This window comes from Dipodomys spectabilis, unplaced genomic scaffold (genome assembly GCF_019054845.1).
Source record: "Dipodomys spectabilis isolate Male_0828 unplaced genomic scaffold, ASM1905484v1 ptg000140l, whole genome shotgun sequence".
Classification (NCBI taxonomy): domain Eukaryota; kingdom Metazoa; phylum Chordata; class Mammalia; order Rodentia; family Heteromyidae; genus Dipodomys; species Dipodomys spectabilis.
The window spans coordinates 23,797,013-23,815,764 of NW_024870817.1; the positions used below are offsets into that span (position 1 = coordinate 23,797,013).

General features: G+C 36.5%; 1 protein-coding gene across 1 annotated transcript in view; it reads left to right on the forward strand.

Annotated features, from left to right (window-relative positions):
* The window catches only part of Wdr41 (WD repeat domain 41), a 45,245-nt gene that overhangs the window by 16,073 nt on the left and 10,420 nt on the right, over nt 1-18,752 (forward strand). Inside the window, exons 3-8 of the mRNA XM_042691056.1 lie at nt 181-229; nt 1,472-1,603; nt 4,973-5,035; nt 9,991-10,102; nt 13,077-13,139; nt 13,527-13,637. Of these exons, the coding sequence (XP_042546990.1) occupies nt 181-229; nt 1,472-1,603; nt 4,973-5,035; nt 9,991-10,102; nt 13,077-13,139; nt 13,527-13,637 (530 nt within the window). The remainder of the gene's footprint in view (nt 1-180; nt 230-1,471; nt 1,604-4,972; nt 5,036-9,990; nt 10,103-13,076; nt 13,140-13,526; nt 13,638-18,752) is intronic.

The following is an 18,752-nucleotide window of genomic DNA, read 5'->3' on the forward strand; positions in this document are numbered from 1 at the left end:
GTCCTTTGTACTTGGCACAGAATTTAGAAGGTGTCTTACAAGTATTTGTTAAGCTAGTTTAAAGAGACTAATCTTCATTGATGTTAGTCAAGATTCCACTAATAAGGCTGGTAGTTCTTAGTTAATTGTAGCAATTAAATGTCAAATGTGACTTTTTCTTGACCTTTCTTCTTTCATTAGATTTGCATCTGCTGGGGATGATGGAATTATAGTTGTGTGGAATGCCCAGGTGTGTATTGATTATATGTGGATTATGAAATAAGTGTATAAATTATAAATAAGTATATAAATTATAAATATATATTGTTATTTGAGAATACATGAAATTATTCTAGGATACAACTAATACTTGGAAGAGCTACTCAGATAAATTCATTTAAAATAGGCACTAATATTTCATAATAAAGAGGAAATTTTTCTTAAGATTTTTTTATGGGGAAATGTAACCTTGAAAAAAATATAGGTAGCAACTATGTATTGACTTCCAAAATGAATCAAGTATTTGTTTTGAGAGGTGCAACTTTTTCTTTGAACATTGTGTATTAGTGTAGTACAACGTTCTTCCTATGTTTGACTTTAGTAATAATATAACAAGAGGTTTTTCAAAAACATTTAAGACTTCAAGTTCCTTCAAGACCTCTCTTTCTGCTTCTTTGTTTTGCAAATGATTCTCTTTTAATGCATTTTTCTTTATTGTTTCCTTATTTGGGGCTACTATCTGGTCTGACAGATCTTCATTTTTCAATGGCTTTGCCTTTCACTAAAGCAATTCTGAAATATTACCGTCTTTTTAGTATACCCCCATCCCACAAACTGCGCAAGCTCAACTCTCTCATAAAAAATGCTATAGTATTTTCATATGACCTGTATATCTTTCAATATGGTTTAAACAATTGCTAAATTACATATAATACCTAATACAATGTAAATACTATATAAATATTTTCAGTGTGAGGTTGGTTGAATCTGTGGATTCACAGGGAATCATTGATGCACAGGGCCATCTGTGCTTTCACCATACTTGTGAATTTGGAGAGATTTTCAGTTTATGTTATATTTATATTTTATTTTTATATATTGGAAAATCAGTGACTGAAGGAGAAACAATGAATGAGTGAAACTAGACATGGAGTAGAGACTAACTTTATAAGTAATTGGTCAATTAGTGTACACACACATTGTATGCTGTCTTGTATTTTGTTACACAACTTATAACTGTTGAGAACTATATACAAATATGTGGATACAAAGGGGCCTCTATTTGCATAATAATATTCTTGAAAGCAGGGAAGAATATTCCTTTAAATTTTCTGTAGAGACGTGCTGAAGTTAGCATTTATAATTAGAAAATAAAACTACTTACAGCTATTTTTTCAGTACTTGTTTAGGATGTGATGGTTCTTAATGTTGTCATTGAAGATTATTTAAATTGTGAAATATGAGTTTATTAAGATTCATATTGTTATTTCAGACAGGAGAAAAACTTTTGGAACTCAGTGGACACACTCAGAAAATAACAGCTGTTACTACATTTCCATCCTTGAAACCTTGTGAAGAAAAAAATCAACTCCTCTTGACAGCTTCTGCTGATCGAACAGTTATTATATCCTTAAATCTGGAAGAGAATGAAACAGCCACAGGGACCCAAGGGGCCCCTACACGCATTATTAATCTTTAGCCTCTAAAGAATATATACGTCCATATATTCTTGCTGTAGCTAAAGTGATTTTGCGCTAGTCTTCAGAACACAGTTCTTAAAAATCTTAAGCATCTGAGAAGGATTAGACTGGAAATAGTAGGTTAAGTCTTGTCTTCATAGAGACCATATGATGAAAGATGTTCTTTCCAGAGTTTCTGTTCTATCATTTTGTATAAAATGGAAGGATGTAGACTTAAAAATATGTATTTTGTTATGTCAGTTTGCTTCCCAATTTAGAGAAACCAAGACAGGTTGGACTGGAGAATAATTCATCCCTCAAATAACAAAAGAAACTTCATGCCCTCAAACCATGAGAACTTTTAGATCACCTTAGTCTGCAGAAAAATGCAGTATTAATATTAGTCTTTATTAATATTCTCAATTCAAAATCAATTCTTAAAAAGTAGTTGCTTTTCTTTTCCTATATTTTTAGTGAAAAAGTTAAGATAGAACAGCAATTGTAAAGTTTTATAAAATGATTGTGTACTATATACATGGTTGAATTTTCCATAGATTGACCCATTTAATCTTTAAAATAGCTCTTTGCAATATCTTCTTGGTCACTTACAGATAAGAAAGTAGAGACACAGGTGTTCGCCAGCTTGGGAAAAATGTTTGCTTCTATCTCAACCAATAAAAAACAGTATGATGGCAGGATTCCTTTCATCCCAGCTCAGAGGAAATTGTAAATAGAAGGATCAGGTCTAGGCTAGTTCAGGCATGCATGTGTGTGCATTATACTGTACAGGTGTGCATGTGCATGCACAAATACATACTTTACATGAGTTTATGATTGTTTATAGGTGAGAAAATTTCAAAATATCATTTAAGTGGGGGATAAAATATGCATGTGTGTGGTGTGCTTTATTGTGTGACATAAATAATGGCATAACTTTTGCTCAGATGTTTAGGCTAGATTGGCCTTAGTACTACTGCTCTACTGAGGCAAACACTGTTATTTTAAATCAACAAAAACTATGTAGATCAATTTATTTTTTTGGATATGTCACAAATACAATTTTGAAAGGGCTATTTGACATATTTCATCATTAACTGCCAACTCTAGATACTTAATGAAAGGCATTTACCTTGGCCCTTTTAATACAAGCAAAATGTCTTAGTACATGACTAATGATAGAGATACAGTAACATATAAAAGGCATAGTATTAAAGGAGTGAAATGTTTCCTTTCAACTGTAATTAGTTGGTAAATAAGCATACAATAATGATTATCTTGACTACTAGTGATTTGTAGAATAGAACCTACAGGTCTACATACTTAGAAGGTTGACTGTAGTAAAAAAATTTTTTTTTTATATGGTGTTTTCATTGGTGGCTTCACAATCACAGGAAGACTGGCATGTGTGCTGAGTTACAGAATTCGAGCAATGGTTCACATTAGTTCTTATCCAGATCAGGATGTTTTAGAAAATTCTAAATTGTGACATATTAGGAAGTATATTAAGGATGAATAATTTATCAGCCCCCAAACCATTTACTAAGTGCCAACAGTGAGTGGTAGGAATACACAAGGATGGGGGTAGGGTGAGGTAAAATGAGATAAAAGGCAAATGAAAAGTGGAAGAAATATGTTTGAATATTGGGGACGTGAATGGTCTTTGGAGAAACTGATTTAGTAACCATTCAGAAGTGCCCTTCCCATGAACTACACCCCTAAGCACAGACACAAAGTTCAGAGCACAGTTTGAGAAGATACATTTCAGCTGTGATAAGACTAAATTTAGATTAGGATTACAAGTCTCATTCTGTTAGGATATCAATAGATATAACTAAAGTTCCTCCCCTCCCCCCACCCCAGCATCAGAACAGTCTGCAAAAATGGAACTGAAAATCCTTTCTCTTTACTAGACCATTCCTAAAATACAACAGTAGTGTTTCATGGCAATTATTATGATTACTGTTACAGTACAGGTAATTAAGTGAGAAAGTGTAGCTGTAAATGCTAGTATAGAGTCAGTTCCTTTGCTGAATAACTTTTTTTTTTTGCTGTTAAAAAATCTAGGGTTCTTAGTTGGAGGTTTCTTTTATGTAAGTGAATTATTATTATTATTTCTTGTTATTGGTTGTGAGACTAGAACTCAGGGCCTGGGTACTGTCCCTGAGTTTTTTGCTCAAGGCCATGCTCTACCACTTTGAACCATAGCACCACTTCTGGTTTTCTGGTCGCTAATTATCTTACTCATGTAACTGTAACCCCTCTATACAGTATCTTTACAATAAAAAAATACATATTAAAAAAAAAAGTCTCATGAACTTTCCTGTGTGGGCTGGCTTTGAACATCATTCCTCAGAAGCCAAGCTCTTAAGTAGCTAGGATTATAGGCATGAGCCTCCAGTGCCCATGTTACTCAAATGAATTATAAGTCTACTGTGCTTGGGTAGACATTATTAATTAATATATTTAATTAAGTACTAAAAGTCTTTTTTTTTAATTGTCAAGCAATAGAGCCTTAAGAGCTGACAGTATTCAAAATTGAATCCTTTCAATACAGAGCACTTATACTTTCAAATAGAGAGCACTTTTATGTGTTAGCAGTTTATTTAGTGTGATAACACATATGCATGTATATTTGGAGATATATAGCTATATCTCTTCATAATTAGCTACATTTAAAGGATGAAATAGAATATTATAAAGCATCAGGCATGATAAGATTAACTAGTTTGTTAAATTCCTTTCAATTTTTAATATAAAATATGTCAGACATGTCATAAAACTTATTTCTTTCCATAAGAAACATAAAAAATTGAAAATTGCCAAGCCCCTTAAGCCAAACTAGCCCTGGAAAGGCTATGAGAGACTCTCGGATATTTCAGAAATAGATAATGCACTGTTAGTGTCATTTTTGAATCAAGATAACAAGCAGTAAGTCATGCCAAGCTCATTACAGGAGTTTTCAGGAAATAACTAATAGATGCAGTAGCTTTGAGTATGCATGCTCTGTGTGCATGCCTATTATATTATGGTGAACTGTTCTGGAGAATATACTCATGACAGCTGTAGTATTAATCCCCATAAAACTGAGACCATTCATTCTGTTGGCACTTTCCTTACGATTTAACAAGAAAACGTATCTTAAGCATATTTGGAAACATTCCACCAACTTGATGACTTGCTATGGGAATTCATTTTTTGTCAGTATAAACACTATATTTCATGTTTTATATAGATATTTGCTTTAATTTCTAACTAGTAATATTATCTCCTAATTAAGAATTTCATTTAGAAACTACTTCTTAACATATATTTAAGTATGGGATTGTGACACTGGCCGACAAATTCAGAGAGTGTCTTGCTTCCAGTCTACTGTAAAGGTAAAATACTAAGCAAGCATGGGATTTTCTGTTAACTTTTTATTAGCTTACATTAATTACATAGGGTTGATTTCATTGTTGTATCTTCACATGCTTGAAATGTATTTCAGTTAACCTCATCCCCTCTGTCACTTTCCTTGCCTCCCTTCCCACCTTCAATAATTTGTTTTTTTTCCCCTTATGAAAACACAGTTTATGAGATGAAATGCACTCATAGCCATTTGATTCTGAGACTTGACTTTTGGAAGTATATATATTATTGTCTTAGAATGTTTCAGTTGGACATTACAGTGGGGGCTGATTACTAAGCAAGACAACGAGAAAGGTAGGACCTGATGTGTTTAGTAGGTAATTCCAGAAAAAGTACTATTTCTAGAAAGACTGTAATATATCTGATGTTTTATTTCTGTTTTAGCCTAGAAATGTTATTTGAGGTTATTTTTCCTTGATCTCTGCCTTGTAGTCATTTATTTCCTAGTTCCCAGACAAAAATATTTAATATGACAAATTGACTTCTTAGAGAAATATTAACTAAGGCATATATGATAAGAAATTTGCTACACATTAGAGAAATGAACAGGGATAAAACTTGACTCCTTGTGATTCAAATAAAAGAAATGACCTTATATGTTTTGAGAATGCAACACCATTTAAAAATGTCAGCCAGTCTGTAAAATACTAGTAAAATGACTGCAATCTCATTTGCTTTAAAGTAGCTCATCTCTACTCCATCACCTTGAAAAGTAGTTCCACTTTCAGCTTAGGCAAGGCCACCAAGACCTCCCCTTTTTCCTGTCAGTTCTGTCCTGCTGTTACCATTGTTCTCCCTCTGAGTTCTTAGGCCTTAGGTAACAAGAGGTCTATAAGGGAAGGAACTTCCTTTTTTTTTTTTTTTAATGCTTTTTTATTGTAAAAATACTGTACAGAGGGGTTACAGTTACAGGGCCAAGGTAATGAGTACATTTCCTATCAAGCATTGTTACCTCCTCCTTTGTTTTTCCCCTATCATTCCTTCCCTCCCACCTCTACAACTACACTCCCGCCCCCCCACAAATTGAAAGTTTGTTTTTCAACATAGTGTCTTAAACATCTCATTGTTACAATGGGTCAACCTGTATCCCTATCTAAGCACTTTGTTTTTTCTCTTCCCCTCCCCAAATTAGAGAAGTTATATATACAAGATGCAGGGCACCGACATCAAATACAGTGAAAACAGGGGTTATACGGGGTGGGGAGGGGGAGAGGAACATACAAAGAAACAAAAAAATCACATACGTTAGAAATAAATATGTTAGAAATAATAGCAAGCAAGGAAAAAAACCACTTGTGTCCCTATCTTGGGGTTCATTTCACTTAACATCATCTTATCTGGTCATATGTACATGGCTTTTGACCTTTTCTGCTTATCCTAGACATATACTAGTTATTGCAAATAAGGGAAACCATGGGACCTATGTTTCTTTGGGCCTGGCTTACTTCACTTAATGTAATTTTTTCCAAGTCTTTCCATTTCCTAACAAATGGGGTGATGTCATTCTTTCTGATGGAGACATAGAATTCCATTATATATAGAGAGAGATATATATGTATGTATGTATATATATGCCACATTTTCTTGATCCATTCATCTACTGAGGGGCATCTGGGTTGGTTCCATATCTTAGCTATGGTAAATAATGCTGCAGTAAACATAGTTGTGCTGGTAGCTGCTTTAGTATGGTCTTGTTTGTGATCATTTGGGTAAATACCCAAAAGTGGGATTGCTGGGTCATAGGAGAGCTCTATGTGGAGTCTTTTGAGGAACCTCCATACTGCTTTCCAGAGTGGTTGAACAAGTTTACACTCCCTCCAACAGTGCAGTAGGGTTCTCTTTTGGCCACATCCCCTCTAACATCTGTTGTTTAGAGTTCTTTTTTTTTTTTTTTTTGTCGGTTGTGGAGTACCTCAGCTCTCAGCTCAAGGCAAGCACTATACCACTTGAGTCACAGCACCACTTCTGATTTTCTAGTGGTTTATTGGAGATAAGAGTCTCACAGACTTTTTTGCCCAGACTGGCTTTGAACCATGATCTTCAGATCTCAGCCTCCTGAGTAGGTAGGATTACAGGATTGAGCCACTGGCACCGGTGAGTTGGGGTGAATTGGGGTGAGGTGGAATCTCAGTGTTGTTTTGATTTGCATTTCTTTTATGGCTAGAGAGGTTGAGCATTTCTTCATAAGACTATTGGCCATTCTTATTTCCTTTTCAGAGAAATTTCTCTTTAAGTCTTTAGCTCACTTATTTATCCGGCAGTTGTTTCTTTGAGGATTTGTTGTTGAAGGATTTAACTTTTGAGTTCCAAGTATATTTTAGGTATGAGACCCTTATCCATGGGCTTTCCATTGATCTTGCTAGCTATGTCCTTTGCCATGCAGAAGCTCTGCAGCTTCATGCAATCCCATTTGTCCAACCTTTCTTTGATTTGTTGTGTTTCTGGGTCTCTATTAAGAAAATTTTGGCCTGTGCCAAGAAGACCTAGGGTTTCTCCTATTCCTTCCTGTAATGTTTTCAGGGTGTCTGCTTTGACTCTGAGGTTTTTGATCCATTTGGAGTTGATTCTTTTGCAGGGTGACCTATAAGGATCTAGCTTTAGTTTTCTACAGGTGATTAACCAATTTTGCCAGCACCATTTACTTAAGAGGTTGTCTTTCTTCCATTCTAGCTCCTTTATCAAAGATTAGGTGTCTATAGGTCTGTGGGTTGATTTCTGGGTTTTCAATTCTATTCCATTAGTCCTCAGGTCTGTTCTTGTGCCAGTACCAAGCTGTTTTAATTACCATGACTTTGTAGTAGAGTTTGAAATTTGGTATTGATATTCCTCCAGCACTATTCTTTCTGTTATGGATCATTTTTGCTATTCAGGGTCTTTTATTAGGAACTTCCTTTTTTAAAAATATAATTTTAGGGCCTGGGAAGGTGGCTCAGTGGTAGAGTGCTTGCCTTGCATGCACGAGGCCCTGGGCTCAATTCCTCAGTACCACATAAGCAGATAAACCGTAAGTGGGTCTATGGCTCAAGTGGTAGAGTACTAGCCTTGAGCTGAAGAGCTGAGGGACAGTGCCCTGGCCCAGTGCTCAGGCCCACAACCGACCAAAAAAAAAAAAATATATATATAATTTTATTGTGATTATTAAGGTGTTATACAGAGGGGTTACCATTTCATATGTAAGTAATGAGTACATTTCTTTTTTTTTTGAGAGTGTTACCCCTTCCTTCACTTTTTCCCAGTTTCCCCTTCCCATCCCCACCCACAAGTTAACAGAGGTCATTTTCCACAAAGTGTTCACTGAATATGCTAGCATGATTGCATTTGTTTACCATTCCTCCTTCCCTTTCTGCACTTTTCTTCTCCTCTGCTCAAAAAGAAGGAAAAAAAAACAAGCAAAAACAAACACCACCACCACTAACAACAAAACCTCCATGTGGACTGGGAAGTTGGCTCAGTGGTAGAGCGCTTGCCTTGCATGCATGAGGCCCTGGGTTCGATTCCTTAGCACCACATAAGCAAAAGAGAAAAAAGCCGGAAGTGGTGCTATGGCTCAAGTGGTAGAGTGCTAGCCTTGAGCTGAAGCGCTGAGGGACAGCGCCCAGGCCCAGAGTTCAGGCCCCATGACCGGACCCCACCCCCCCAAAAAAACCTCCATGTTTCCATTTCTTGGCCTTCATTTTTATAAATAGCATTTTAAATGTTCAGAGAAGTTACACCTTTGGGTTCCTCTCCTAAAGGTATCCTCCTTTAGTCTGTTTGTGAATGCCCAGAGTCCTATATTGGATATCACATCCAGTTATATTTTATATCTAGCTTGATTTAGCATCACTTAGATGATTTGTGCTAGGTCTGTCCATTTCCCTGCAAATGCTATTATATTATTCTTTTCAATAAATGGGTAAAATTTCATTGTGTGCATGTACCACATTTTATTGATCCACTCATCTATCATTGGGCATCTTGGGCTACTTCCATAACTTTCAAATAGTGCAGCAATGAACATGGATGTGCAAGTGTCTTTACTGTCCCCTGGCTTGTGATGTTCTGGGTAGATGCCCATAGGGTTAGTGGAAGACACTTTGATACTATTAAAGGTAGTTCTTAGAACACCTACTTTCATGAGTTTACCAAATAGAGTTATTTTTTTAAATTTAATTTAATTTAATTTTTTTTGTGAACTTACTGTACAGAGGGGTTACAATTACATGGGCAGGATAATGCGTACATTTCTTATCAAGCATTGCAGCCTCCTCCTTTGTTTACCCTTCACATCCCTTCCCAGCCTCCCCCCCCACCCCCCACCCAATCCTCCTCCCCCCCTTCCCCCCCCCCAGCACCAACGTTGTAAAGCTTGTTTTTGACATGACAACTTCCAAATAGAATTATTGAAAAGAGGAGATAATTAATTTGAAACATAAAAAGTGAGGCCATATTTTTTTTTATTTTATTTAAAAAAGTCTTTAAGCATTATGTACTAGTAACAAATTTCCTTAAATCTTGGTGGCTTAAAGCAGTTTCACAGCATTTGTGGTCAGGAGTAAAGAGTATCTCAGTTGAGTGAGTTTGCTCAGCATCTCATGAGGTTTTGTTATCAAAAAGCTTGCCCTGAGTGTGTGTCCCCCTTTCAAAGGCTCACCATGATATTGCCAGCTGCTGGTGGTAGTTTTTTGCTGGGTAGACTTTGTCCATGTTACTGCTATTGCCCTAGAGCAAATCTTCTATGACTTTTTTTTTTTTACAGGTCATGTACATTCCTTCTGCGCATTCTAGTCATGAAATAGTAGTTACTTAGTAGAGCCATGTTCAAGAGGAAAAAGTAGCAATCTTGGAGGGAGGGATTTCAAAGAACTTGGGAACATAATTTTAAAACACTGAACAATAATGCTTGAATTTCTGAACTGATGTACATTTCTAAATAATTTTGCAGTGCTTAACTGTTCTTCAGAAACTAGATGTTTGGCTTTCTGGTGGGAATGACTTGTGTGTATGGAACAGAAAATTAGATCTCCTATGTAAGACCGGCCACCTTTCTGATACAGGTAAAAAAAAAAAAACAACAACAACAAGGCAAGGTCATTTGTGAATCTGGCGCATATACTGTTAAAAAAAAAAAAAAAAAAAAAAAACCCTAGCAAGTCTCCACAGAGACTTCATGAATACAGGAGTCTGTGTAGGGGATTGTGTTTTTCAGTTCTGAAGATAACAGTTGCCATATTTAATTTGTATTTTCATCTCAAAATCACTTCATGAACATTTTTTTAAACAGAATATTTTCTGCATTTAGAATTGTCTTTCCCACACTTGCTCTCTTTTTTCCTTCACTTCCTCTTCTGCTTTCTTCTGTTTTCTTCTCCTCCTCAACAGAGAAGATATAAAACTACTGGTTTATAAACTTATGGGGAAGAGAAATTAGGATAGAAGTAAACAAGTAGAATATTTTCCAAATTTATTTATGTAGTATAAATTATAAGGAAAAATTAACTTTAGTAAGCGAGGTTTTTTGTTTTGTTTTTTGTGCCTGTGCTTGGGTTTGAACTCCGGCCTCTCTTGTTTGTTTTTCTTGCTCACAGATGGGATTCTTCCACTTGAACCACATCTCTAGTATGTCATTTTTCTGATTATTTGGAGATGGAGTCTTGTTGACTTTTCCATGCAGGCTAGCTTTTGAGACTGAATCCTCCAGGTTTCAGCCTCCTAAGTAGTGAAGATTATAGCTGTGAGCCAACATGCCAAGGCCAGTAAACAGTTGTTGTTATTACTATTTTTTTTGCTAACATATATTCTAATATATTAACTTTTTAGTTCTTGCTGACCGAAGTGATTATTATAGTATATCTTATAGAAGTTATGGTTAGCCTCAAATTATGTCATGACTTAGTTATACTCAGAATGCTATACTTATAGCAATATATGATGCTATATTCATAGCATACTATGGTCATAGTCTCTGGTATCTGAAAGGCTGAGGCAGGAAGATCACTTGGGCCCAGGTGTTTGAGGCCAGCCAGGACAATATAAGAAGATCCTTCATGTCTAAATGTTTCAATAAGGAATTTTGTTAATGTGTGTTAATTGATCATAAACATCCTATTTGAAGTCACTTCTTTAGCTATTCATGTTGATATAAGCAAGAACAAACTCAGTTTATACTCTCAACAACAAGCTTTTGATAAGCAAAGCTGCAGTAGCATGTACCAGCTGAGTGTCCTGTAAGTCGATTCTGATACTGTCTACTGGAGGTAGCCTTTGATCCCACAGGGTTGAGAGCTCAGCCCCCATGATTGCCTAGACTCACTTGTGCCATTCACAAGCCTATTTGTTTTACTTGAGCTTTTGACCTACTGACTATAAATGAGGTTTCTTTTTTTTTTTTGCTGGGGCTTGAACTCTGGGCATAGGGACTGTCCTTGAGCTTTTGTGCTCAAGACTAGCACTCTACTACTTAAGCCACAGTTTCACGTTCAGCTTTTCCTGGTTAATTGGAGATAAGAGTCTCAAGGACTTTCTGCCCAGGCTGGCTTCTAACCATGATCCTCAGATCTCAGCCTCCTGAGTAGCTATGATAATAAGCATGAGCCTCCAGCAGCCAGCTTATAAATTAGGTTTCTTTAACCTCTTCCTTGGGTTTAATTTGTTAGAGTGGATCACAGTTCTCAGGGAAACACATTTATCAGTTTATTATGGAGGATATTACAAAAATTACAAATGAAGAAATATAGAGAGCAAGGCAGGTGGGAAAGGGCATGGGGCATCATCCTGCGAGTCATCTTCTAGGAAGACTGTATGGAATTTATCTAAGCTAATCCTTTGTTATAGTGTCTCTCTCTTTCTCTCTCTCTTTCTTTCTATTTCTCTTTTCTCTTTCTCTTTCTCTATTTCTCTTTTTGTTGGCTGTAGGGCTTGAATTCAGCGTCTGGGTGCTGTCCATGAGTCTCTATGTGCTCAAGGCTAACACTCTACCACTTGAGCCACAGTGCTACTTCTGGGTTTTTGAGTGGCTAATTGGAGATAAGAGTCTCACTGGGACTTTTCTGCCTGGGCTGGCTTTGAACCATGGTCCTCAGATCTCAGCCACCTGAGTAGTTAAGATTACAGGCATGAGTCATCAGTGCCCAGCTTTGTTTCTTTTTTTTTTTTTTTCTTTTTTTCTTTTTTGTCGGTCGTGGGCTTGAACTCTGGGCTTTGGCGCTGTCCCTCAGGTCTTCAGCTGAAGTCTAGTACTCTACCACTTGAGCCACAGTGCCACTTCTGGCTTTTTGTGTTGATGTGGTGCTGAGGAGTTGAACCCAGGGCCTCATGCATGTGAGGCAAGCACTCTACCACTGAGCCACCTTCCCAGCTCCTTTATTTCTTTTTTAATAGAGAGTTTGTTACCTAGGCATAGTGGATTAAATCACTGGTCTTGATAATCAGCTTTCATTTTCTTTCTATTTCCTGAAGATTGAGGACTGGGACTGAAAGTCTCAACTTTCTAATCCTGCCTTGATTTTTCCAGTGCATAGGTGACCAGTTTCCTAGGATCAATTGGCAACCCGTCATCTTTATTGATACAAAAGACACCATCTTTGAAGATTCAAAGGATTTTAAGAGTTATGTGCCCTCAACAGGAATGAAAACAAGATTTAGTAACAATGAGTATGGTCAGGCTTTTTCCTCTCCAAGAGAGACCCCCAGTTTTCCATCTTTGAGCTAATGATCTTGTAATGGTTGATGGTGATTAGTAGAAGAGATCCCTGGTAAATATGTGGAATGGCTGAACATACCACTTCACCACTCTGAAAAAACTCAAAAGGCCATTCCTACCCTTAATAGATTAATAATGTTTTCAAAAGGCCTCTGAAACCTATTGTTACTCTCATTTCTCATATTTAAAACATGAATGTTGCAGGCTTCATGTGCCTTATTGTTACTACCTTCATGATGGGAAATGAATATAATAAAACTGAGAATATTGTTTTTTTAATCTAATCCATGAGAAAAACATGTTTTTCTTTGTTTTATGTGTTTACAAAGGGATCAGTGCTTTGGTTGAAATACCTAGGAACTGTGTTGCAGCAGCAGTTGGCAAAGAACTGAGTAAGTATGTTTATCTTTCTACTTTATACGTAGTTGTGTATATAAATACATAAAACACATGACATACACAAATATATGTATTTTGAAACTAGACTGCTATGTAAATATGGAAGTCAAAATGGAAAGACTAACTAGAGGCTTTAGTATTTGGTAGTGGATTTGGAGAGTTAATAAAGGGCGTGAGTTCTAAAGGAATCCTGACAGGCTTTTAGTTTGTCATTTTATATATGTTATGCATTTGAAAGAAATAGTTTAAATTAGTATGAATAAGGTTCTGTTTGGAAATGGGATTTCTAATGTGGTAAGAATTTTTCACATAATGAAATGCTTATTTTCTTGAGTGGAAATCACTTTACTTTTGAACATGTAACAAAATATTGTCTTTAGTAATTTTTAGGTTAGTAGCACCCATAGAAGCATCACTGGAATGGGATGTTATTGAAGTTAAGCGTCTTCTTGATCACCAGGATAATATTCTGTCATTGGTTAATGTCAACGGTAAGCTCATTGTATACTTTTATATTATGTACACTTTCATTCTTGTTAACCCAGCACACGCTGAACTCTGGTCTTCTTTGGTTCCAGGAGATAGGCTGTCATTAAAATAAGTTTATATTAGTGTTATTGTCTTTTACTTTAAGCTTTCATCCAGCAAAGCTGAGCAGATCTCATATACTTTCAGCGCTAAGACTTAGGCACCAGCATTGGCTATGGTATAACTCTCCAGGTTTCACTTGGTAGCTATGGGATGATCCTGGTAGGCTGAAAATCCAATGCCTCATAGCATTCTAGCCTTGTTGGAAATTATTCTGACTAGTTCCTCTTGTAGAGAAGATTGGAAATAGTTAAGCACTTTTGTCTTGTTGAGCATATAGTATAATATCAAGTAATAGTATATAAAGTGGAATGAGCAAGATTTAAGCTAGTTGTAATCATGATCAAAGACTCAAAGGAAAACAAAGTTCTAATGAAAATGTGTTATGTTTGCCCTTCTTTCTGTTATTCACTCTGACTTGCCAGACATCTTATTTGGCTCCATAAATAATTTTGGCATGTTATCTGTGAACTGAGTCAGACATCAGATAGAAGGATAGGATCACAAACCACAGATCTCAGCATTTAGCTCATTCACTTTCAAGTGACACCTTCCATCAACAGAGATCTTCTGGGTATCTGTAAATAAATCAGATGAGAGGACTGCTGTGGTGGAGAATGTAAACAGCTTTTCCATTGCCACTTAGATACAATAGGAGCACTGGTCAGCACCCCTAGTTACATATGGACATGAGGCCTGGGATGGCTGTTTTTGAGCAATATTTTGTATAAACATGAGACAAAGAGAGGAGAAGCAGAGAACACCAAGTGTAGTCTCCCTTTGTGTCTTTTTGCTATTTGGTCACATTTTCAACTCTGTGAAAAGTCATTTCTAAAATTCTTCACCCATTTGAACCTCCTTGGCAACATGAGTCATAAGCCCCAAGTTTTTGCAACTGCTGAGAAAAGCATGGCTATGGTGGCCCACTGTACTAGTCTTGCCTGCTTAGTTGTTTTGCTCTGGCAATGCCATTGAACCAGCATAATTACTTGAATGAAGAGGATGGGATGGTCTCAAGATAGCCTTTACTTCATGGTCCTCCTTTTTCTGGGTGCTATGTAATTAATCTGGTGTGTGTGTGTGTGTGTGTGTGTGTGTGTGTGTGTGTGAGTGATGAGGAACAAATCTAGTACATACTAAGTGTGTGCTCCACCATTGAGCTGTACCTCAGTCCAAGACTTCTTATAAGAATACTTCTTTGCCAGGTCCCCCTCTTGCAATCTTCTACCCTCTCACCCTCCCCCCTCCTTTCTTCCCTCCTAGAAATCATGATCCTTTTACCTCTGCATCTCCAGTTCTGGGATTATAAGTGTGTGCCACCACACTCTAGATTCTCAAAGGAAGAAAAATTGAAAGATAAAGAAAAAAAATAGTCAATGAAAGATGCAGAGGGCCAGGGATGGTGGTTCATACTTATATTTCCAGCTACTTTGGAGTAGGAGATTGGGAAAATCATGGTTCAAGGCTTTCCTGGGCAAAAAAGTTATCAAATGTCAACAAACTAGGTATGGTTGTCACATATTTAATCCTGTCTATGTAGGATGCATAGGTAGGAGAATTGAAATCTGAGTTGGTTCTAGGTGGGATCATACCAAAAAAGTAACAAAAGCCAATAGGGGTTGGGCATGGCTCACATGGTAGAGTGCCTGCCTAACAAGTCTGAAGCTCTGAGCTGAAGCTCCATACTGTCCTACACACACAAAGAAAGGAAATTACCAAAAAAAAAAACCCCTCCATGGCCGTAGTTTATATTACAGAGTATAAATACGGCTAAAGCATATTTAGGAATCGTTCATGGCCAGGTAGTCTGGCAAAACTTGAAAAACATTGCTAACTGTTTACTCTTGTCAGTGATGCTACAGATTTTGCTGTATAATTCTCTGGTCTATTTTCTGCCCCTTTTTGTCCTCACCTATTACCAGTGAAGGATGTGGTCAGGTACTTGTTCCTGTATCACAGAAGTGCATGTTTAGTGAGGTGGCCCTAGGCAACCTTAGCATCATGAGCTTGAATTCCCACAATGTGGAGAATATATTACAAGTTTTCATAAAAAAAAAAACAAAACACCAAAACACCGGAATGTCCAGACAGGTTTCCTGAGTAGATACAATAAAATGACCTTGTAACCTCTTCTGGAGAAAAGCACTGGCTGCTTTTTCATTTCTGTTCTTGTTTTGTGCTGACAGTATGGTACAGTAATCACAAAGCGTTATACTTAGGAGGCATAGATCGATGTCAGGTGAGATTTTTTGTAAGTGGCTCGATACAAGCTGACAATCCATCCACTAGTAAAGCACCATTGAGGCTTTTGGTGTGAACCATTTTGAATTACCTATCTGGAAATGTAAATAATTTACACAGTGTTAAACTAGATGAATGCCAGTAATTTTCTTTTAGTGAAAAATTCCAAGCAGTATTGTTTGTACTGTGTTTCTGTTGCATTAAGGAATGATAAGCACTTGAAGGGCTAAGGCAGAGTAAGAAACTGGTCTCAGTGTGCTCTCAGTACTTAACTGTCTGTTATGACTACACACCAGAGTTGGAGTCAAGAGGAATCTTTACTCTAGCATCTCTAATTCTTTTTTAGTTTAAGTGAAATTGGAAAGAGGAGGGATAAAGGTGGAAGAGAAACATGTAAAGATTATTCCTGCTTTAAATTCGACAGTACTGTATTGAAACTAGAAAGTTATTTCTCTTCTGAGATCCAAAGTGAGCTTTCTTCACAAATAAACTATGTTCTGTTAATAAAGTATAGAAATTGAACTAATAAGATACCTTTTATGGTCTTGGAACCAAGACAAAATAGTGTTTACATGCATGATTGTTATTAATTCTTTATTTCTAAGAGACTGCTCATCTGGTTATTAAGAGATTTCTGTTCTGCTGGTTTATTTGATAAATGGAAAAATTAAGTCATAATTATCCATCTGTATAGTCCCAAATGGCAAGTCACTACATGTTTTAATATCATTAATTCAGAATAATACCAGTTACTTACAATAGCAGAGACTCAATGATAACATTTTAAAAACAATACACTTATTATTTAGTTTGACTCCTGTAATAATCTTCACTTAATATATGAGGAATCCAGAGAAAGGTTGAGTGGTTTTCTTAAAATCATATGGCCATAATAGATAGATCCAAAATAACAAATTGGTTTCTGGATTCAGACATTGGTCTGTGTCTTGCCTTAAATATATATAAGAATTATTTTTAAGAATCATGTAATTTTTAATCTAGCAGCTATACATTTTCTATTAAACATATATTATAAAGGGTCTTGGCCTGCTAATTTCAACTGTTTAAAGGTTTTAGAAAATATAATTGTACAAGATATACACAGTCATAGTAAAAAAAAAAAAAAAAGAAACATAAAAAGTTAAAATTAGCTGGGTGCTGGTGGCTCACGCCTATAATTCTAGCTATCCAGGAGCCTGAGATCTGAGGATGGTGGTTCAAAGCCAGCCAGGCAGGAAATGTCCAAGAGACTCTTAGCAAAAGAGCTTGGGGACAGTGCCCAGGCCCCAAGTTCAAGCCTCAGTACCAGTACACACACAAAAATAGAGTTGAAAATCATTTCATGATCTAGTATTGAAGCTTAATCCATAGGCTAGGCTCAGTGGCTCACATCTTTGACCCCAGTTACTTAGGAGGTAATTGGGAGGATCACAGTTTGAGGTCAGTCTAGACAAAAAGTTAGTGAGATCTTGGAAGTGGTACTGTAGCTCAAGTGGTAGAGTGCTCACCTTGAACTGAAGAGCTGAGAGACAGTGCTCAGGCCCAGAGTTCAAACCCCACAACTGACAAAAAAAAAAAAAAAAGTTAGTGAGATCTTATTGCAATAAATAAGACAGGTGAGTGGTTCACATTTCTAATCCCAGTTTTGAAGGAAGCATGGTTAAGAGGATTGTGGCTTGAGGCCAGTCTGGGCAAAACATGAGAACCTATTTGAAAATAGGGCCAGGGAATGGCTTAACTCAGGGCATAATCCTGACCAATCCATATCCTTTGTGTATTTCTTTGCTACAAGGTGTGTGTGTGTGTGTGTGTGTGTGTGTGTGTGTGTGTGTGTGTGTGTTATTGGTTCATAACAATATGATATATACGTACCAATATAAGCATACTTTTACAATGTAATTTTCAACGAGAGAATTTTTTGGGTGTCTTACTTATTCCGTCCCCAGTTAGATGTTTCACCTTCAAATCTGTCTAGCAACCCTGTACATGTATCTTTTATGCATTTCCCTCAGGATATAATCATAGAAGTGGAATTTGTGGATCAGTATGTTTACTTTTTTGTAGTTTTGGTGCATATTACCAAATTCATATTTGAAAAGATTGGACCAGTTTATACTGATGTATATGAAGATACAACAGTATGTACAATGCCAACACCCTATGCTTTGCCAGTAATACTAGCTATTTTCTGTTTTATATAGCTTATCTATACATTTAAGTTTACAGATGTTTTATATAGTATATAAATTTACAAATGTTTATATCATATATCTGTGAACTTAAGTTTATAAACCTATAAATTTCCCAGCTTGTAAGTCAATAAATGGATGTTATTGCTTTTAGAATTTGTTATTAAAATAGTCAAATTTATTTACATATTTACTTACCACCTGTATTTTAATTTTTCCTGTTCAGATCATTTGCACATTTGCCCTCCCCTGCTGATTTAATTATCTCCTTTTTAGTGATTTCTGATACACTTTATGTATCATGTATATAATCCTGTTTTGACATCCACATTGCAATCAGCTCTTTATCATTTAAGTGTATAATTTTTTTTTTTTTGGTCGGTAGTGGGGCTTGAACTCTGGGCCTGGGCGCTGTCCCTCAGCTCTTCAGCTCAAGGTGAGCGCTCTACCACTTGAGCTACAGCGCCACTTCCGGTTTTGTGGTGGTTTATTGGAGATAGGAGTCTCACAGTCTTTCCTGCCCGGGCTAGCTTTGAACCGTGATCCTCAGATCTCAGCCTCTTGAGTAGCTAGGATTATAGGCGTGAG